This window comes from Pezoporus wallicus, unplaced genomic scaffold (assembly GCF_028554395.1).
Source record: "Pezoporus wallicus isolate ANWC-B61680 ecotype Strahan unplaced genomic scaffold, APGP_CSIRO_Pwel_v1 contig_6658, whole genome shotgun sequence".
In the NCBI taxonomy this organism is placed as follows: Eukaryota; Metazoa; Chordata; class Aves; order Psittaciformes; family Psittacidae; genus Pezoporus; species Pezoporus wallicus.
Window position 1 is genome coordinate 1823223 of NW_026642312.1, and position 22660 is coordinate 1845882.

The following is a 22660-nucleotide window of genomic DNA, read 5'->3' on the forward strand; positions in this document are numbered from 1 at the left end:
CCAACCCCAAACTGGAATCAAGACACATCAGTCACATGTTGCAACCTTTCCAGCAAACTCAGCTCCACATGCACTATCTCAGTTTTCTTTTCTGGCCATGTCATTTTGCAAGTAGACATCAGGAAAAAGGTTAAAAGTCAAAACAGGCAAGCTGTATCAATAAGTTAAATTCAGATTTTCTTGAAATAAGTAGCAGTCTCAGAGTGCCAACTCAGATCATGTAAGACCGTGAGCATTAAAGATGTTTGGCTCAGAAGAACTGCCTTTATTCATTTTCCACCAGTGCCCCCTTGAGTGGGGTTTTTTTGAGCATTCAAAAGGCAACACTGCAGTAAAAAGTGCTCTACCTTTCAGGCATTTAATTTGACTTTTCACATTAAATATGTTAACTTGCCGTTAAACCAATGCAGAGGCCCTCCTGAAATTTTATACATGTGCTTTCTATATACTGTTTTTTCTTTTACTTTCACTTCCAGTTACTGATTATGTTTCAGGTCAAAAAGGTCCACATGCGGAAAATAAAAATTTAAAGAGACAGATAGGCAAGGTCATAATCTATAGCAAAGATATTTTGTTTCCTTTTTCATATAGTCATCCACCTACCTGATGTGCTGATGTGCTCATGCACCTACCTTCCAAGAAAAGTTTTACAAGTATTTAATCTTCCCTTTTTCACCAGAAGTTAATCAATTAGTGCAAATGACGATGCATGCTCATCAGTTACCAATATATTGCTTTATTTCTTGGTAGCAAATTAAGGCTTTATAGTGAGATTTGTACAGTACAGGCCAATTTAAACATTAGAAACCTTAAAAACCATGTAGCACTATTCACTCAATTTAGCATAGCCAGAAAAGTAGCTTTTTTTTTTTTTAATAAAGAGTTAAATGTTACTAATGAGGCCTTGTATTTCATGAGTGCAAATGGCTCAAAATCCCACCATCCTCAGGAACTGGTTTAACATTTAACTATCCTCGGGGCCATTTTGAGATAAAGAGACAAACAGAGAGTATAGCTGGCTCGGATAAAATATACTGTACTACTTGCTGGAGAAGAATCTCTACTTTTAAAAATACAGAAAGGAAAACCAAAATGACATTCACTGGCCAAAGGATGGTATCACCCCCTATTAGTCACTGGCCAATAGTAGCAATGACAAATTCATTTTCTATGGCCCTGTTTGCTTTAGTACAATGTGATTTATAATTCAGAGTTGATGACATCCTGCATGTTAAGAAACTCAGAACTGGAGGAACGTACATAAGTTATAGGACTTTGTGCAACAGTAGGACAAGTTCCCTCTGCAGGGACATGTCCAAACCATTGCTTTTCTGTAATTTGAGAGAGCATTGCTACAAGTATTTCCTCAGCAGTTATGTATTTTTCTCCAGCATATGGATTTTCACTTCATATCAATGATTTTATTAGTGTTGTCTGGAGATGATGGAACTACTGCTTATGAAAACCAGACACGGTGCTTCCCTTCTTACGTTCTCTACTGAGACGTTTATAGTGCTTGAGCTGAACGTATGAATTCACCTGTCAGTCAGGCGCAGGGGGCCTGCCTGAAAATATCATCACCCCTAGCATGTCTGGCTTTCAGATCTGATTATTACATGTGAAAACGCAGAGAAATGGCTGCCAAGAAATTGTGAAGAAAGTAACTATGAAATGACCACACGCTCTGGGGAAAGAGGCAATGAGATGTGGGAACCTCCAAACCACTCTGGCTCTTCCATGAGCAATTCAATGAACAGGAATGACCACGAGAGTACAAGGGGCTCCCAGTGTCACAGGGCAACAAAAGTGTTTTAATTCCTTTTTGAACAGCAGCTGTTTCTCCAGCCTAAGGGAACACACACAGTCAAGGTTCACAAAATCTAGATCTAAAGTGACTAACACTCTAAGCCCCTCTGTCCCCAGGGGTGTCATCTAACATCAGGCTAACATCTTTGAAGTCTCGAGATCAGCCTTCTATCCTTTGAAATGGAAGGCCACAGGAAAGGGTAGGGTTTTTCTGTGTATTAAGGCACATACTAAATTTACCTCAACTCATGTGACTGGTTTGCTAAGGGAGAGTTCACTGCAGTGGTGCCATGGCTGCTGAAGACATACAGCGAAGGAACAAAGACAGACTTTCTGGTGGCAGCCACGCAGCGCAGCAATTGGGATTGCCCTGTGCAAGCTGCTCCACCATGCCTCAGAGAGGCCCCAGTATACTACAGTGCTATCTCATCTTGTTGCAGAATTACAGCAGCTTCCCAGGCTGATTGCTGGCTATTCCCTTTGCCAGGCCACCAATACCTCCGTTGGTTTCCTTCACTCAGGCAAATGTCATTGCTTATCAGACCCAGAAGTCCCTATCTGCTACCAGAGGGTGGCACTACACATGCAGGAGAGGGCAGATTTAGAAATGAAGGCGATCAGTGATGATGCACAAGTGACCTGGAGGTGGACTTTCCAAGAGAATCCATGCATGGGTATCCAGATTCACTCAGCAATGTGCTCAGAAATGGCCAGCAGGTCGTATTCTGCCTCGATCAAGTATATTTAAGAACATTACCCAGTATTTCCTGAGGGATTAAAATGGATGGCTACCAAAGACAAACTACTTGGAGACAAGAGGATGCTTAATCAGCCATATTGGAAGAAGTTGGGGAACACAGACACATATTGCATAGTCAGCTTCATGAGCACAGCTGGAATTCAGATGTATTTGACATAGCTTAGTAGCATTTCCAAAGGAGGGATTATGTGCTATTTCCTTTGGAGGTAGCTACTGTAGCCTGGGACAAGATCATGGCTGTAATGGAAATGGCACCCCACAGGGGATGCTGAGCACTCATTGCTTTTGCATTTAGGCAGCCTCTCCATGGAGACCCAACACACCTTGAAAAGTGATCGTACAAAAAGCAAACAAAATAGTCCTCTAGAAACCCCACTCACCCACAACATACAAGAAAAGCTGACTCCCGTGAGCTATGAAAAAGACAGCATTACTGAATATGGGAGCGTGTGTTTATACATCAGTGTTTTTAATACTGCATTGTAATGACAGGTGTGGGGTGTCCTTTCAGAAGAAGGCAGGGTTGGTGTGCTCTATAATACAGCGCTTGCAATGTCGTTTAACAAATCGCAGAGCATCCACAGAGACATCACAGTCCTGCACGTTCAACATCTGCAGGTCAAAACAGTTGGCAGCTACAATCTGCAGGCCCTGCCCAGTGATGCTCTCACATGATTTCAGGCTCAGGCGCTTCAGGTTGAAGCAGTTGAGGGCTAGAAACTCCAGGCCGGTGTCTGAGACCAGGGGGCACTTGCCAATATCTAGTGATTTGAGTTTTGTGCAATTTTTGGCGAGGTACTCCACACCATGGTCCGTGATGCCCTCGCAGCCCCGCGCGTTGAGGTAGCGCAGCTTGCTGCAGTATTTGGCTATGTAACGGATGCCCACGTCTGTGATCCGGCCGCAGTGAGCGATGCTAAGGTACCGGAGGCGCGACTCCAGCTTGGCAATCTCCCGCATGCCGAAGTCACTGACAAAGCGGCAGTCACTCACACTCAGTTCCTTAATGGATGTGCAGTAAATCATCAGGTAGCGGAGACCCTCATCGGTGATGCGGACGCAGCGGCGCAGGTACAGGTGGGTCAGTTGAGTGCAGTGAGCGGCAATGGTGTGCAGTCCTTCGTCCTCGAGGACGAAGCAGTCTGTCATGTCCAAATAGCGGATGGAGATTTGTTTCCCATGTAAAGGAGACAGCTTGATGGAGGCTTCGCGAGTCAGACTGATGCATGTTACTTTGGAGCAGCCTAAGTGGAAAAACATGGCAAATTTAAGCAAGCAGTAAAATCGTACAGCAAGGTGGGCATAAAATTTCATGCTGGATGCGATGAAGGTATCTTCATGTTGCAAGAGCAGAGTCATCCTGACTGACTAGTCTGGATTTGCTGTGATATGTCCCTGCACCAGAAAAAATAACAAACTCCATTGGAGCCAGTGAGGTTGCTTTGGGATTTTGAGCACCAGCATAGTGACAGACCAATTTTATCCATATCCCAAATGCAAAAGGATGGTCCTAGATTTATCTGGGGACAGTCTATGATCTGTTTCTGCAATATAAACCCAGTGACAAATTGAGAAAATGGTACTACGTGACAACAGTCAGAGGCAGTCATTGCTGACTGGCTGAGTCTTTAAACCAGCATCAGAGGCTCTTTCACCATCCAACCCCATTATAAAAAAGACAGACCCCACCCACCCTCCAAAAAGCATTTGGAGGACAGATGTGAGTCCTGCATTCTGGGAAGGATGTAAAACTATGGCAAGACTATGTGCCTGCAGAAGGGTGGAGATTTGGGTAACATAAGGAGAATAGGGAGAGTCAGCAGGAGTCAACAGACTGGTAGGGGCATGGGAGGACATGGATGCAGAAAAGGACTGTTGCATGTGAGAAAGCCTGCCCATGAATGGAGGTGACTAGAGGACAAACACCAGACCTTGCAAGGGAAGATAAAGAGCTAGACTGAAGGGAAAAACACGCTGACAGACTTCCCTCCCCCCCCCCTTTTTAAGCTCCACTCTGTGCATGGTGGTGAAGGAAAGCTTTTTTACTTGGAAAGTGCTGTTTCTGATGCACTGCAAACTGGCAGTCTCGGGCTTCTGAAGGGGAATTCTCTTCTGTGCCAAGCTTAGCTGGGCACACTGTATTAGCATGGCTAGAAACAGCCGCAAGGAAGAATGGAGGGAAGATTTGCTAGAGACCAAGGCCTAATAGTTTTAGCCATAAATGTCTAATCAGACAAATTCTGCAGCTTATGTCTAAAGAGGTCCTCTCAGGTAGGGCTAAAAAGTTTTTTTGGCTAAGTGAGAAGGAAGGGAGCACGAGGCTGAGGAGAATGTTCTGTCTGCTAAGGAACCAAGAAGGGGGAGCGCTTTAATGACTGAAATTAAAAAGTGAATGGGTCAGAAGTCTTACAGCAGGGTTGCAGTCACATACATCAGTGTGTAATCAGTGTTTTGACAAGCTCAGTATTGACTTGTCTAGTTACTGTGACTACACTGTAAAACATTTCATGGGAAGGATATTCAAAATGGTTTCACCAGAAAAAGTTTGTGTTGATACAGAACTGCCTGATATTTAGGCAAAATGACAGGTTCCTGTGTCTGCAACGACTTTTCTGTCCTAAATAATAGAAAATGTAAAAACAAAACCTTGTAACAGGATTTTCCATAAAGGATAACTGATTTTAAAAGGGAGGAGAAACCTCCAAACAGATTGAAAAAAAATGTTGGCCAGCATGTTAGATAATAACTTGCAGTCAAGCTCAACCAGCTTCTAGAGATATCTCAGACCTGGCCACAAAGTGGATGCTGAAAATGACAGAACTTACATTGTGGAAAACTCTTAAAGTTAATATGAACATCTGGTTTTGACATTAAAGATTTTGATACATTACTGCTGCCAAGTAACCATCCAAAAGGGAGAGGGATTCAGCTAGATACACAACTGCGAACTGGGTTTTAATTAACTAGCTACAATTATAGCATCATCCCCCAGCACGTGTACCCAACTTCTCTTGCTCAGTATGAAACCGAACCAGGGAACCACTTCAGAGTGGTTTGAGAACTGCTTGAGTGTGTAGGTGCAAGACTTGTCCTCCTAACTGCAGACAGAAGGAGGGAAAAAGGGAATCCTGCTTCCAAAACATCCTCCAAAATTACTCACAGCAGAATGAAAAAATGTGCACTCAAAACAAGACCCCAGAGATCAATTACCTTCAGTTCATATGCATGTGCATGCAGCAAAAGCCGTCTGAACCCAAACACCCTGACTTCTGGGCATGATCAAACCCAGGATTTTTCCCTTGCCACCTCCAAAACGAAAAGTCAGCTTAGAAAAACATGAGACTAAAATTGCTTTCCTGTCCTGTTGATGAGATAGAATTCAAGGAAGACAGGTATTTTACTAGCCTTCTACACACTTTGGACCAAACTGATGAGATCTTAGGGACAGACATCATCTCCCAGTTCTGAAAGTAACTGGCCTGGGGAAACCACAAGTGAAGATTGACCCTAAAGGAACCTATTTCAAGATCTGGCACAATCTTTTCATTTTCCCTGCTTTTGAAAAAAGCCACCTTTAGCATACAGGATATCTATCAGTAGGAGCTGTGGACTAAAGCATTTTCAGCCATTCAGGTACCCTCAGGATGTCAATTAATAGACTGGTGTGCCAAAGCAGTTCACCTCAGCAATTCTACTTGTCCTGTTTCTCCAGGTCCAGGATGTTTGAGCCCCTCAACTCTTCATGCCACCCTAGAGGGTGTAGTAAGAAAAGCATAAATATGACAGGGATAGAGACAGCCTTCAAAGTCATGTGTAGTTCTAGGTCTTAACCACACAGGCACATACATTTTCTCCTGGAGAGTCTTCAACCTGAATGTGAGGGTGGAAACCCAGAACTAATGTCAATATGTACTGACAATAAGTAATTCATATGCAAGGACATTGTGAATAGACTTGCAGAGACTCCTTACGACCTGGCTGTTTCAGAGACCAATCACAAAAAGTTAATAATTTGGACATTGCTACTTGGTTTGATGCCTTCCGTGACATTCTGACATCCTAGGAATATTAGCTGAAGGGTAAATCAGTTAAAAATAAAATAAAAGGCACAAAAAAAGAAAGCAAATCCGTGTACACCAGATAGGCAGCCTTGGAAAAATCAGTTTATCTGGGTACCAGTAACTCAATAGCATTGCTTCCTCTCCCCACTTTATCCTGCTTGTTGCTATTAACACCTCTGCAATAACAAATCTAGTCCAGCTGATTAATAACAACATTAGACAGATAACAAGTGAGATCACAAAATAATACTGAATATAACATTTACCCCAGTGTTCTGCTTGGCTGCATCCTTTCCATTAAGTGACAGCCTATTTGCAGGGAAATTCTGTGTGGCTTACCTTGGGAAAAAATGCTTTTTTTTTTGCCAGAGCAGGTCTGAGGGAAATAGCCTAAAACATTTCTGCTGATCTAAACAGCTGCAGTGAATCATGATAACTGGGAGAAAGGAAAAGGAGAAAGCCACTAAGCAAATATATAAGAAAAAAAAAGGAGTCTAAGCTAGCTAAGTCTCATTAAAATAGCAATGGAAGCAAGGGGACCTTGAAGTTAGGGATGACAATATTCATACCCAGACAAAAGCCTAGCATTGATTCTGAGCTCCTTCTTAAGTCACTTATCAGATTGCAGAAATATGTATTATGCATATATATAATCTGCTTATGAATCATATATATATGTGAAAAATATAAAACAAGTTTTACTGAAGTAACTCTCCTTCACCATACGATGTAGCACTGACTGTAACATGGGCCCCTGTAAGGGTGCTTTGTGCAAAATCCATAAGAAGTACTTGTGCTGTTTGAATGGGCCATCTCTATTAGCTCTGCTCCATCAGTGGAAGTCTGGCCACTCAAGAAGTGCTGCTGGCATTTGGGGCATTTCGATTCTAGCGGTGCCTGTCTCATCAGTGCTGTGTTAGGAGACTGGCATTCCTACTTCAAAAGGCAACACAGAAAGGGAAAGTGTGCAGTTGTGGGGCCAGGGGCTTGACAAGCATGAGGCTTTTAGAATCAGAGGCATCTGTACTGAAATATTTCCTGTTACCTGACACATCCAGGTGTTCCAGGTTTGGGCACAGTGACACGACATCAAAGACTGCCTCATTGGAGATGTTGTAACATCCTGACACCTCCAGCCTTCTCAGTTCTGGACAGCACTGGGCAATGGTGTAGAGTCCTCTGTCTGTGAGCCGCCTGCAGCCACTAACAATTACCGTCTCCAACATGAGACATACGTTGGGTGTATCCTGACAAAGCCTCCGGGTCAGCACTTTAAGAGCCCTGTCTACGTTGATTGTCTCGCCGGTCAGGCGAATAGTCCTCCAAAGCCGAGGGTCCCAGGCAAGGTTATACCAGCGGCGGCACACACGGGCACAGCGGCACAGCTGGTTGGTGGGCAGGAAGGAGAATATCTGGATCATGGAGTGGTCAGGCAGTCGGTCTATATTGGCCTGTTCCTTCTGGTGCTTGGATGCCAGTCGGATGAGAGGATGTGTGAGACGGGTTGGAGGCGGCGAGTGGACCATGGCAACTGTTTCCCCAGTGACTGAGGATGAAGACGTTGATGACCCCCTGCCATTTTGGAAACCAGGGGAATTCGGAGGAAATATTAATGCTGGACTGGGTGTGCTGAGCGTCCGCATGCTCAGGTCGGAGTCTGGAAGACAAAACACATTATTTCAGTAAGCTGTGGGCAGACACAGAGCTCCCTGCACAGCACAGTGCCCCACTAGCCAGCTTGTTAATGGAACATGATGGGCTTCGGGGTTTGTTGGGGGTTAAGCAGTCATCTTTACTCTGAAAGTAAGGAAATGTATATTTCAAAATCTATCATATACTCTGACAACACTGTTCACCTTAATGTTGGGCACACAACAGAGATGTACCCCTAGCTACGCTGCCAGAGCCATGCTAGCAAAGAAGAGGCTGCACATCTGAGCCCTGTAATGAAGAAGAGACAATGGAAGTTCAGTAGCCTTAATTCTTTATACTCCCAAGTAAATACTGCAAGAAATGTGTATATTTGAGTCACAGGCTTTTTTGAGTAACTGCCCATACTCTTGGCACTACCCAGGCATCTGTTAGACATTAGGAGAGGAATACTGCGGTCCTTCACTTCTCAGCTCCTTCAGCCATTCAGTGGGAGGCCAAAGAAAGGCTCACAAGACAAATGCTACTTCTTTCACCAGACCTAGGCAGATAGGTGTGGTTTAAGCCCAGCCGGTAACTCAGAACCACTCAGCCGCTCACAAAAAGCACAACCCCGTGCACTTATTTTCATTGTGTCATGAAAGATGTTAATTTTTATTCATGCAAACTGGGACGAAGCAGCTCAACCAAAGGCCCAGTCCGCAATTCTTGAAGGGGAGGTTGCTGTGCCTTTTCATGTGCACTCAGGAGGCACTCCTTTCCAATGGACGAAAGTGAGATTCAGTTGGATTTGAAAAAATAAGCCCAGACCTGTCAGTATGGATCTCAACAGAAATTCTTTATGAGGGAAAGAACCGCACAGAGATGAATACAGGAACCACAATTATTGCCCAGTAGAATAACAGATATCATGAATGGAGTAAGATCAGTGGTTTTAGAGCACCAAGCTTTCCTCACATCACATCTTCTGGTACCATTTCAGTGTTTAGGCATTTCAGAGAAGCCTGCAATGCCATCTCCTTAAGTAACACAGACCCTACAGCTCTGTGACTGTGACAGCAGAGATATGGGCTAAGCAAGGTAGAACCAGAAATGTATTCCAAAAAACCGGCCAAATCCGGGTTTAGGCAGAGTTTTAAAATTAAGTACATTTTACATGAATTTAATCAGTGTATTACATATTAATTTCCTCATCAAGCTTATACTTAGCCCAGCATGGGCATGCACTGATCTCACTGGCTACTACAGTAGCAACCACAGGCCTGGATTTTCACAGTGTCTCTGTAAGGCAAAGAGGCACAATTGTCTAGCTGAAGAACCCAAGACACAAAGTCCAGCAGCTTGCCTAGGATCACATAGTTCAGTTGCAGAGAGATCAAGATCACCATCTTACACCGAAGGAAAAACCTACACTGCCCAGCTCCTTCCTTCTTCCTCTTCTGTATCTTGTTTTAATTAAACAGAAACTCAGTATGTAACAGGAAAAACATTTTCTTCAAGGCTTCTGAGTCTGTGCTATGACTATGTGGACCTAACGCAGGGACTTGTGTATTTTTGAGCAAGAACTGTATCTTAACACAGAGTGAGCTTTGCAGACACTCTGGTCCCCTTTGAGACTTCCTAATACCCCCCTGGCAGCTATTGCAAATAGTTGCACCAAGGAGTGTTATTTGGAAAGCATCTGGTATACTCCGGTATTTTAAAAATGAGATTTACAGCTGGAGAGAAGAAAACCAAACCACATCAGCAGCCAGGCTCCTGCAGACAAGCACTGAATCCACACACCACTTAGACAGCAGTCCCCTAGATTAATTTTTGCAAGGGTTTACCATACACTTGACCTCCCTCACACTACCACCAAAGCCAATGACAGTGCTTGAAGATAAACATGTGCAGAAGATGTGGCAGACTTGGAGCCTTTGCTTTTTGCTCTTTTATTGAGATTTTAAGAAAAGGATGCTTCTAATGTAAAAAAAAAAAAGCAAAAACCAAAACCAAACCCCAAAATACAATTTTTTCAGCTGCAGGATGTATGTTCCACTACTAACATATATTTGGCATTTTGAGTTTCTCTCTTTTCCTTTTGTTTTTTCATTTGTACAGGGCTTTTCATTTGTTTGTTGTTCATTTTTTACACAAACCAACACAAAAAGGGAAAACATAATGATACAAATAAAACCCACAGAACTAACACTTGTTTCTACACCACAAAAAAGATGGAAATAAAGTAAAAAGGCTAAAAATTCATTTTTAACATCTGCTATAAATGATTTTTAGTACTATGGGAATGATTACCTCCTGTCACCATATTTTGAAAACATATATTTTTAGTCAGTTAGTTACTGTTGAAAACACCTAAAAATCTCTGCAGGGCTACATTCTTCCCTACTCTCCATTCCTACTCAAGTATAAATAAACATATAGTACTCCAAGATTCTTCCCACTCCCCTGTGATCAAAGCACCAAGCTAATACGGCTAATCTCCACTCCTTTTGGATCAAAAATGGCATTCCTTCATCACTCCTGGGCACCCTGTGAATAATCAATACCTTAGACATTCTGGGAGTGTAATGAATTGCCAAAATGTGGTTTTTAAATTAGACCTAGAGCTAAAAAAGGTTGGACCTTCTGTTTTATTGGTATGCTTTGTGCTTGCTTCATGCTCTCTGAATTCTCTCATTAGTATAGCAGTTCCAGATGTGCATCCTGTATTTCCTTTACCTTCCGTACCGAAGGTGTGTCATGTGAAAATTGCTCCCTCCACCTTTGGGGCATGGACTTCCAGACAGGCACATACACATGCACGCACACACTCTGTCTGTCCACCCCAAAATATTTTGGAGAAAGACTGAAGTGTTGTCATTATGTTTGAACAAGAGGGTCGAAAGAGCATTACTGCTTTGCTGAGCCCATAATGCAACGTGCTGTCATGCAGGAATTTTGCTGGTAGCTCAGCTGAACTCTGTACAGAGGTATTCCCGCTTACTGTTCGTTGTACACCCCTAAGGGGAAAAGAAAAGCCAGCAGGTGAGTCCAGGAGCTTTTTGCCAGTAAAAACTTGGAAAGCTTTTTGCTAGCATTTAAAGCTTCAGCAAAACACTCGGCATGCTGTACATTTTCCAGGCTTTTCAAGTACCGCTGGGAGGGGCTTCCTGTAGCACTGTCTGAACCTCTGAGGGTTTCCTTCAGGTTTTGTTCTTCACCATTTCCTGAGTGCTAGCTAACAGGCTGAATCAGTCTGAGACAGGGCAACTTAATGATAGTATGAACTTAATAAACACAGCCCTGCAAGTGCAAATGAAGTTACTGACTGCAGTTCTCAATACACATTTTACACACACACACGCCCTATACAAACATTTCTTTTCTTGAAAAATCCCAGTTGTTTACAAGCCTGAAATGCAGCTTTACATGTTGGTGATGTTAGAAGGTAAAAAACTGATTACGAAGCAGCCCTTATACTTCCTATAACCTCTTCCACCCCTTTGTCTCCATGATTACCAATCTTTTGTGCAAGACACTTTCTACTAAAGCTATGCTTAGGCTCTGAAAATTGTTTGTTGATGTAAGAAAAAAATTCTTACCAATCTTTAAAGAAATCTCAAAAGATGCGTGCCAGAAAGAACCATAAAAGCTGACACAGAGGGGGAAAATGCACTGGAGGGAATTTTCTTATTCCATTAGGAATCTGGCTTATTTCAAAAGATTTTTCTTCCCCCCCCCCATTTGTTTTCCAGTTAATATATACATCTGGGAGAAAAGAGCCTTTAAATATATATCATTTAAGCTAAGATATAGTCTCTGTTCCTTCTGGCATTGACAACAATATGCAGTCTCTGATTTCAGAGCCATAGATGATGAGGTATTTTCATCATTTCACCAGCGATGCTCACTAACATGCGGCACTTCATGTCCAGACCCCAGCATGGACATTTTAAAAAATGATTGAACCATTTTCCATGCTTAAAGCATGACTCCATTCGACTACACCTTCCATTATGGTATTGCTGTTGTGCCTTTCTTAAAGCAAATCTATACTGAGCTCCTCAAGCTAACAAAATTAACATGAGAACCTGGGTGAACATCTATCAAACTTCATATTCTTATCTGACAACTAAAAAAGATCATAGAACCATAGAATCATAGAATCGTTAGGGTTGGAAAGGACCTTAAGATCATCTAGTTCCAACCCCCCTGCCATGGGCAGGAACACCTTACGCTAAATCATATCACCCAAGGCCTCATCCAACCTCGCCTTGAACACTGCCAGGGATGGAGCATTCACAACCTCCCTGGGCAACCCATTCCAGTGCCTCACCACCCTAACAGGAAAGAATTTCCTTCTTACATCCTGTTTAAGTTTTAACCCATTACCCCTTGTCCTATCACTACAGTCCCTAATGAAGAGTCCCTCTCCAGCATCCCTACAGGCCCCCTTCAGATACTGGAAGGCTGCTATGAGGTCTCCATGCAGCCTTCTCTTCTCCAGGCTGAACAGCACCAACTTTCTCAGCCTGTCTTCATGTGGGAGGTGCTCCAGTCCCCTGAGCATCCTCGTGGCCCTCCTCTGGACTTGTTCCAACAGTTCCATGTCCTTTTTATGTTGAGGACACCAGAACTGCACACAATACTCCAGGTGAGGTCTCACGAGAGCAGAGTAGAGGGGCAGGATCACCTCCTTCGACCTGCTGGTCACACTCCTTTTGATGCGGGCCAGGATACGGTTGGCTTTCTGGGCTGCAAGTGCACACTGAAGCTGGCTCATGTTCATTTCCTCATCAACCAACACCCCCAAGTCCTCCTCTGCAGGGCTGCTCTGAATCTCTTCTCTGCATAGCCTGTAGCTGTGATCTGCGATCACCACTGAGGTATTTAGCAAAACTTAGGCAAGAATTAAACCAGACTATGTTCAGGCTCTGAAAAGTCAGTATAGCTTAGAAAAACAAAAAGCAATTGGCATTCTTGCCAAAACATTAGATAAAAAATAATGTGCGCAAGAAGCATTTACGCATAGTACAAGGATGTCACTTAACATCTCTTCAACAACAGTGCTGCATACTTATTACATATTTTTACTAAGTGCAATGTGAGTATAGGCTTCACATTTTTACCACAATACCATCAACTTCATTGCATGCCAAGGAAGTATTCCTTTTACAGAGACTGGGGAAAATGGGAGCCTAATGGCTGTAGCAGCTACAGTCTCTGATACAAAAGCGAAGAGAAGCAGCTGACAGTTTTATATAGGGGGAACAGTGCAGGGTGATTTAAGTAGACACTTATGAATTTGACGGACAGATGTCAGATATGGCTGTGTGCCCTTAAAGGAGATTAGGTAAAGGGGTTAGCTAGGACAGCAGGGTGGAACAGGACCATTTACTTTCTAAGGCCTTGGGCACAAAGTCTGAGAAAAAGTGATACCTACAAAAGAGCATCTTCTGCACCACAAACATGCTCAGGCATTTTTCTTAGGCTAAGTTACCCTTCTGACCTGAGTTCCTCTCAGCTCTGGGAGCCCCGGAGGAATCAGACAGCCCATAATAGCAAAGAGGCAGCTGAAACAAAACTCACAATGCAAACCTGCGCAGGGCTGCAGCTGGCAAGTACACCAGACAGAAAGGGTTGCTCAGCACAGATACCTACATGATTTTGCAGCCTGTTACAATCAAGAACATAGAATGAGAAACTGAGTAGAATGAGCCTCTTGTCTCTCTCCAAGTACACCAAGTACACTTAAACCACCTCCGATGTGCATGTCTGCCCTGTTCTTCGTTTCCAGGGAAATTACTCAGCTCACTGAGGTTCCTGTTCCAGTGTTGTCACCATATCAAATTTCTAAGTTTTAACTCTTACCCAGCTCACACAAGAAGCTCTTTCTTGCCCCTCTCCTAGTGACTGCAAAAAATGAGAGGTCTCTACTGTTCCTGCAGGGATTTCTCACATGCATTTGCTCAAGCCTCAGCCCTTTCTTCCTTGTCCCATTACTAATATTCCCAGTTTCTCCTAGTTATTCCTTTAAATTTTCTCCAATCTGTGTTTATTTCTGTTAAAACACAATGCTCCAAACTGAGCACCACGCACCACCCCACCACACCAGCAGTGGATAAAGTGGAGTCCTTCGCACCTATGTTTCCTGGAAATCATGATGTCAACCTTCCAGAATTCAACAGTCTTGGAAGGATGATGATTTAATGTATTGCCTGGATTCCAACATGCCATACGGCTGCCTGGCCATTTATATTCTTCATCAACGTTTATATAAACCATTCGTCTTTCCCACACCTGTGTCTTGAGAGTCTGATATGTTTTCTCTCTCCTTAATCTTCTATTTTTTTCCAAGAGCATTTTGAGTTATGAACAACCTCTTCAAATTGTGCTCATTTTCAGTTTTTCAAATATACTGGAGGTCCAATGTCACAAGTTTTAACCCCTTCCTCTGTACACTAGTAGTTTTGTGCCTCAATTCAATTCAAACAAGTGGCTTCTGGAGAGGGATGGAAAGTCTAGCAACCTATTAACAAATAATGTAGTGTATCAGAGCAGATCCCTAGAGGGTCCTTCTTGAAACATCATCACAGTTGACAAATACTCAGAGATAACTATGCAACACACTATTTCCCTTCAGTGGCCACCTTATGACGATTTCATTTAGTCAGTATTTCACTTCTGGCTTGCTTCCGACACAGACATGAAAGAGTCTAAATAAACCTGAGATAACGCTACAGCTACTGTCTCCCAATCACTGGAAAATTTATTCCTACCAACACAGAAAATTAGATTGAAAAGTAAAGTAAAAGGAACAACAAAAAAACTTTTTCAAAGGCAGAAACTTATTTCTTATGCTGCGAGACCTTGTAGGTGTGCAACTCTCCTTTAGAGAGCAAAGATGTGCAACAAAGCTCGATTTTTCAGTGTAAGAATAAGCAGCCTTGGAGCTCATGAAGTAATCACATCCACATGCTCTTGGAAGGAATGGTTTCACAGAACTTAAAATAGCCTTTTATAGTTTTTAAAAACCTCCCATAGAATGTAATAACAAGCTGCACCTACTGCACAAGACCAGAGGCATTGTTACAAGACCATGTGGAAGAGGGATATGTTAACTTAAATTTGAAGCCATTTCATAGTAGTTTCTGTGTGACATTTTACACCTTGGATTATACTGGTGTAACTTCCCTGTGATGTTGAGCTCCAGTTTTCTTTACTCTATAAACTCCTTCACATACATTTGGAGACCTGATCTTGCATTCCTGGCATATTCACACTAGATACTTAAAGTCAAACAGCACTGCAAGTGAAGTAATTGCTATAGTATTATTAAGCAAATAATTCTTCCTTACAATGCATTTTTTAAAAGCTGAAGTTAATTTCCCTGCTACTGACTTTGTCCCCTGCCACTTGGCATGAATTAATTTTATCCCCATATTTTTGAACAGAGCTAAAAATACAAAGACTGGGGGGGGGGGGGGGGTAAGAAAAAAGTATTCCACTTATTAGTTTATGAAGTCAAAGCATCTTAACTTTGCTTTTGGTACCACCGATGACACCAGCACATCACTTCTGAGAAGGTTTGTCAGTGCATCATTGCTGGGAAATTACACAGAGATAGATGGGATAGTGCATTTTTTCCACGTTCAGTAAACATCTAACCCAAAATGAATTCCATACACACTTAAGTACAAGTTCTTCTTAAACCCCTTCAGGACAGATCCTCTCCCAGCTCCCTGCAGTATGCCATGGAGCTCCTCCAGCTAAGCTCATTTATGCGTGCATTAGCAAGGAGTACAGCCCAGAAAGAGGAGCTCTGTGGAACAAACATGCTACTCCTGGAACCTAACATCCACAGGCCTGGGAACTGGGTGTTAGTTTTTGGATTTCATCCGCAACCTGAATGTTCAATAGGGGTTGCTTTTGGCACTTTAGGTGTCCTGCCAGAACATATTTGTTGCTTTAGTTTCACCTGAGAGTAACTTGGCTCATATACTTTGCGGTGGCAACTAAAACACAGCAAGCAGGGGCTAAAGGGAGAGTCAATTCCAAAGTGACCTTTGGACAATGAACAAAAATGCTAATGTAGAGGAACCCATTGGTCATTGAAGAACCTCCTTTCCACCTCCTCCAAATCATAAGTTACCACTTCCCAGCCTAACCCATAGCACCCAGGGGAGAGACATCCTGTGCCCTGTTGGGTTCTCAGGAGCAGATTATTAATTGACTGGACATATTACATGTCATTGTTTCCCATTTTCAGAATTGCCACCTGTGGAGATACAGTTCTTTGCTGTTCAATGACTTACTTTGAAATGTGCAAACCAAATGTGGTTAAAATGAAATAAGCATTTACAAGATGCTTATATATAAGCATTTTCTATATACTTGCACATAAAGGTTTAAGAAGACAAAAAAAAAAAAAGATAACAAGTTTGCTTTCAAGGTCATACTAAAAAGCTTGCCATCCTCTCCCTCCACCTGATAAGCTATAAAAAAGTCTTAATTAACCCAGTAACCCCATCTTCATCTTCATGAATACAAAAAACCTTCCCAATTCATCCAGAGAATAACCTGATTCAGTGAAACAGGCTTACAACTATATTCTATTTTCACTTTGAGTTACTCTGACATACTCCAAGGTCAAAATCTTGTCAGGTATAACACTTTCATGCCTAACTAGGCAACATTTACATGTTCCACTTCTTTAGGCATTGATTTTCATTTTCAATTTAAACCCCACTTTACATAAATATAGATGAGCGCACATTGCTCAATACTGGTTCTCAAGTTATGCATAGATGGTCAGAGCCAGTTACTTAGAGTGACACTGAGCAGGAGCAAAAAGATCCTGCTGGCTTTGAATGATACGCTGACATGAAGTTTGCGCTGATGCAATTTATTTATCTTTACAACTTATATAGAAATCTGGAACAAATGCCTAATGGTTCCCAGCTTCAAAATGCAGAAATCCACCCAGCTGCTCCAATCAGGTGTAGCTGTTCCATGATTTCATCTCTCAAAAATGTAAGAATTTGGAATAAAAGATGTATCCATTTACATTATTATAAAACTTCAAGTTGCTGGACATAAATTTATGGGAGGAAAACAATCTCAAAATCCCCAGTTGCTCCCGTGGATCAAACCCAAGATGACCTGCAGAACCCTGAAATGTAGTTCCTGTAGATGTGTGTTGTTCTGAAAATAATATACAAAGCAGAGGAATGCATGCCTCTGGGGAAAGCCTACAATATAATCACTTTGCTGTGCAATCAAGATGACTTGCATCCAGGTGGTAGCAAATGCTACAGCAGACAAATAGTTCCCCCAAGGATGACTGTTCCCAGCATATTCACCAAAAGTGAATTATTAAGGTAAAAGAACATTGTTTTTCATCATCAACTACTGGCATTGTAAAAGTGCATAACTCTTAGATATGACTGACTTTGAAATTAACAAGGAATCCAGGATGTGACCTCCAAAACTGGAGACATAAATGGTAAGCAATAGGCTAAACAGAAGAACAAATAGTAACAAAAGATTTAAAGCCAAAGTCGTGCTCCTTTCTTAACACTAAAGTTTAGATGCTAAAGATTCATTAGATCAATTTAAGTTAGAATAGTCAAAATATCCTTCCTAAAAAGCCTTCAAGCTTTATAAAGATAGCTTTTGGTAATAATCTGGAGACAGCCCTCCAAATTATGGCACACAACTGTACACAGCACAAGAGGACTCTAGGTAAAAAACAAACAACAAACCCCCCAAAACTAGATGAGAAGGTAAACCCAATCCTAACTCAACTTAGTTCAGCCCAGCTCCTTGTGGATTGTCCTGTGAGATACCCACAAGTGCCCACCTGGTGTACCCAGCTGAGGAGTCATATATCAATGCAGATAATATATCCCTCTACCAGCTAATTTATCAGTAAGGGAGTGACAATAAAAGACCACCTAAAGCTGCTGCCAGTGGACAGGAGAGCACACCTTCTGTAAAAACCAATGCTTGCTCCAGGGTGAGAGAGGTGAGCTATTTTCAATAGTGTAGGAGAAATACCTCAGGGGGGTAAGAGTTCCAGGCTTTACAAATCAGCAGAAATGTTTACTCCCAGTCTAATGCTTTTGCAGACCAGAAGGGCCTCTATCATGAGCCTTGCCTCATCTTTAGAATGGCACCAGATTACAGAAAATCAGCAGAATTGTGTGTGTAACTGAAGGCTGACCTGCAACACCTGCTCCCGATCAGCTTAGATACATTTACACTTCAGTTTCCAAAGTTTATTTTCTTTCCCAGGAGTGAGATTCTTTCAAAAGCACCTGCTATCATTCTGGCAAGCATTCTCTCATTTTGTTGGTGAATAACTCATTTTTAAGGTTGCATCCCTCCTCCCTTTTGACATGTGGCCAAACACAGAAAAAAAGCTGGTCTCTAGGGTTTTTTTTAAGGAAAGGTATAGAACTTCACTTAGTTCACAGTTTTACTTTTCTTACAAATACACAATGCCACCACTTCTCTTACAGACAAAGGAATAAAGTCAGCAAAGAGCTGGCCAAAGCTAGCTCCCCAACAAATGTCCTCTGGGACCTGGGTAAGAGCACACTCTGAAGAGGATAAAAGAAAAGAAAGGCAGGTCTCCAAAGCAGAACCCTAGGACACTAGCACAATCTAACTTACCCGACACCTCTCTAACAAAGATACATAAACCAAGGGGTTTTCATAATAAACACTTCACATCGTAAGAGCCCTGGAGTGACAGTCAGCAGACCCCTCTTCTGTTACAAAGACAAGCAATATCCATGCAACAACGCGCTGAGCAAGCACGTAGTGCTTATTCAGAACCACAAGGATTAGAATTTTGTTTATGGGAAATTCGGGAGTTAAGCTGGGAAAGAAACATGGCCACTGGCAGCTTTCTCTTGCTAGAAAATGTGACTGGCTCAGGCCCAATTGCACTATGTTACATGGATTCCTGACCATCAGTGTGAAACATCCCCAGACTCTGTCAAAACAGATGGTACTTACAACTGCAAAAGCAGTGCATTATCCACCCTCTGAAACCCAGCCCTGCTGTCTGAGGTCCCCCTTGCTGTGTCTGTGACTCGTGATGTATAAATTGCGGATTGCTATTTATATGCAATAGCATATGGTACTCTGACATTTAAGGAGTATCAGATGTACATAAATGCAAGTAAATCAAGAATTCAGCACTCTGTATTTATGGCAACTTCAATAACTTCCCAGTCTACTGAAAGCTACGATAAGTAATTGTCTCATCATGCATAAAGTCGTAACTGACTGTAATTATTCTTTTTCATACATTGTGATTTTAATTTACTGAATTGAGATAAGCAAAATTATTCACCAATCGTTTTCATGTCATTTTGATTTCATTAAATCAAAATCAATACTCATAAAAAGAAAATGTGATATCCGAGTCTATACAATTGCTGAAAGAGTTATTATTCAAAGCAAGAACTCCAGTATTATCTAAATTATTCAGCCTTTTATTTTTCATGTTAACCTAATCTAACTATATTAAACACCATCACTGATTTCTAGCGCTATATTCAATTTCAAATTTATTGTCAGATTTAATATCACTAGCTTATGGTGATATCTTGGGGAGTAGACTTCAAGACAGGACAGCAGCAGCATTTGGAATCAAGAAGTATTTGGGTCTTGACAAAAAAGAAAGGCCCTTTTCCTTACAAAGCCCAAGAAAAAAGTGAGTCTGGCAGGGCAATCTCATCAATGTATATATAAATACCTGAAGGGAGGCTGTAAAGATAATAGAGCCAGACTCTTCTCAGTGGTCCTTGTGGACACCAAGTTGAACAAAAGCCAGCAATGTGCCCTCACATTGGCCTTCACAGGCCAAGCACATCATCCTAGACTGCATTAGGAGGAAAGCTGTCAGCAAGTCCCTTCTGCTCAGCACTAGTGAGGCCACACCTGCTGTGCTGTATTCGGTTCTGGGCTTCCCAGTACAACAGAGACATGGACATAATGGATAGGAATGCCATAGTGGGGATCAAGGGATTGGAGCAGCTGATATACGAGAAGAGGCTGAGAGAGCTGGGGTTGATTATCCTGGAAAAGGCTCAGCGGGGATCTTATCGATATGTACAAATACCTGAAGGGAGGGTTTATCGAGATGGAGTTAGACTCTTCCCAGTGGTATCCAGTGAATGGTCAAGAGATAGTAGTTTCAAATTGAATACAGGAAATTCCCGTTTATACAAAGTGAGAGTGCTCAAGCACGAGATCAGATTGCCAGAGAGGTGTGAAGTCTCCATCCTTGAAGACAGTGTCCGGAACAATGTAATGTATTTGACCCTGTTTTGAGCCAGAGGCAGAACAATCTCCAGAGGTCCCTTCTTTCAATTCTCCTCCACATCCCCCCAGGAGTGGAGGTGGAGAAGAGGGGGAGTGAGGGAGCGGCTGCATGGTTCTGAGTTACCGGCTGGGCTTAAACCACAAAATAAACTCAACTATTCTGTGATTAGCAATTCAGTTGAACTCATCAAGCCTCTTCTTTTTGATGCTTTGCATAGAAGAACAAACTGTGCCTAATTAAAGAAAACTCTTGTGAAAATATCCTAATAAATGTATTAATTCACAGACTTCAAGAGAAGGGCTTAAGTCATCTTGACCTGTGTAGCTGAAGATCAAAAAAGGGTATGCTAATACCCATTACCGCCAGTGTATGCAGGTAGAAGAGAGAGGTATTGGAAAAGCTACTGTAATTGAGAAAGTCTAAAGAGCAGAGACTAAGAGAAAACATTGTAGTTGAAGGTTAAAAATTATTACAGTACACAGGTAGGTCAAGGCATAGGCTGCCAAGAGGGTGAGTTGGGATTGACATCTGCTAGAACTTTCTAGGAAGCAGTGAGATTATAAAACAAACACAACCCCCCCCCCAAAACCCCCAAAAAGACCCAAGCCAAAACCAAACCAAAACAAAAAACACCAAAAACCACCACAACAACACAGACCAAAACAAGAGAGGAATTCATCTGTAAAGAAAATTCTGCTTTAAGCTGCTGCTTAGACAAGATGACCGAAGAACTTTCCCACTCTTCATCATCAGCCAGCCCTGATTTGTCAGCCATCTTTGCCTTCCTAAAACAAAGAAAGATTTTGCCAGGTGCATGAAAAATGAAGGATGGAATTACAGTGAGTAATCAATGCTTATTTTTATCAGGGAAGCTGTGCCACTCTTTTCCACCAGGTTGGCACAGATACATACGTTGTTGTGCTGAGAAGCAATGCCTTTGCTACAACTTTGCCAAGGTTGTTTCCGTATACACTTTTACAGATTTTGTACTCTTGATTCATAATATGCCGACTATTCATTTCGGAAGAAAAGAGGATGAAGTTCACAGCAGTGTACATGATCCACAATAACATTAAACCCTGCTCATGAGGGCTGATAAGACTGCTACGCTTCAGTAAAGAAAACTCCTCAAGATGCTCTCCTTTTTTCCTGTAATACAATGAACATCTTGGAACTTAAGTTTGAAAGACAGCATTTGCTTGCCTCAGTTCTGGAACTCCTGAGCAGCATACTCCATCAATAGTCTTCAGAAAAAGCCTCATTCTCTGCAGAATAGAGGCTGCAGATTTCTTGGTGGAATGTATTATATTAACCTTGGGGACAAGGACTACCTGACGTACTAGACTGGCACTGAAGTGCTAGTGAATTCACATGTGACTACATTCAGTTCAACTGATGCTTTTCCTTACAAGACCAATTTCAGAAGTTAGACTGTGACACAAAGCACACACAAAAGTTATGCTCTGTTAAGCCGCAAAGGGAGAAAAGCAGTCCCCAGTTGGTGTACTACTATTATATTTAAGCAGCAAAGTGATGACAAGGTTGTGTTTACAGGATGTGTGATGTAAATTAAGGTACATATAATGAGCCTTGGATTCTAGAAAAGGCATTTAATACTGTGCTACACTTCCACTAGGTACTGAAGTTTCAGGTGAACAAATTATAGTAATGACTTCATCTTCTCCTTCATAATTGCACAAGACTTCAAGTGAAAGAGTAACAAAAGTAAAATTTATAAAAATGTATTTCTAGCATTTTTCAGTATAATTTGAAAACATGGAGCACAGGCAATAAAGAGAGATCACAAAGTCACATTTTAAAACTTCTAATGAGGCAGAAAAAATTTATATTAGGATATGTTTTAGAAACCCACAGTGACTTTATATTTCCCAGCTTACTGGATTTACAAGCAAAGAGGCCGAGTTTCATCTCAATGCTGAGTACTTCCTGGGATGTGCAGAGTACCAGTAGCTACCATAAGCTCAGAACAGTCAGTGTCTCACCCCACACTAAATCTGAAACACTTCTGTGTTGGTTCAGTCTTTCTGTTCTATTTGTGGC

At 42.0% G+C, this 22660-nt stretch overlaps 1 protein-coding gene across 2 annotated transcripts in view; it reads right to left on the reverse strand.

Annotated features, from left to right (window-relative positions):
• Positions 1–720: 720 nt before the first annotated feature.
• Positions 721–22660, reverse strand: part of FBXL7 (F-box and leucine rich repeat protein 7) — a 180148-nt gene continuing 158208 nt past the window's right edge. Inside the window, exons 1-3 of one of the 2 annotated variants that reach the window (XM_057428839.1) lie at positions 14140–14316; positions 7673–8284; positions 721–3810 (exon numbers count right to left, since the gene is read on the reverse strand). In XM_057428839.1, coding sequence (XP_057284822.1) covers positions 3074–3810; positions 7673–8284; positions 14140–14224 — 1434 coding nt within the window. In that variant the 5' untranslated portion in view covers positions 14225–14316 and the 3' untranslated portion in view covers positions 721–3073. Of the gene's footprint in view, positions 3811–7672; positions 8285–14139; positions 14317–22660 lie in introns of those variants that run through there. The other variant, XM_057428838.1, reaches the window with a different exon arrangement.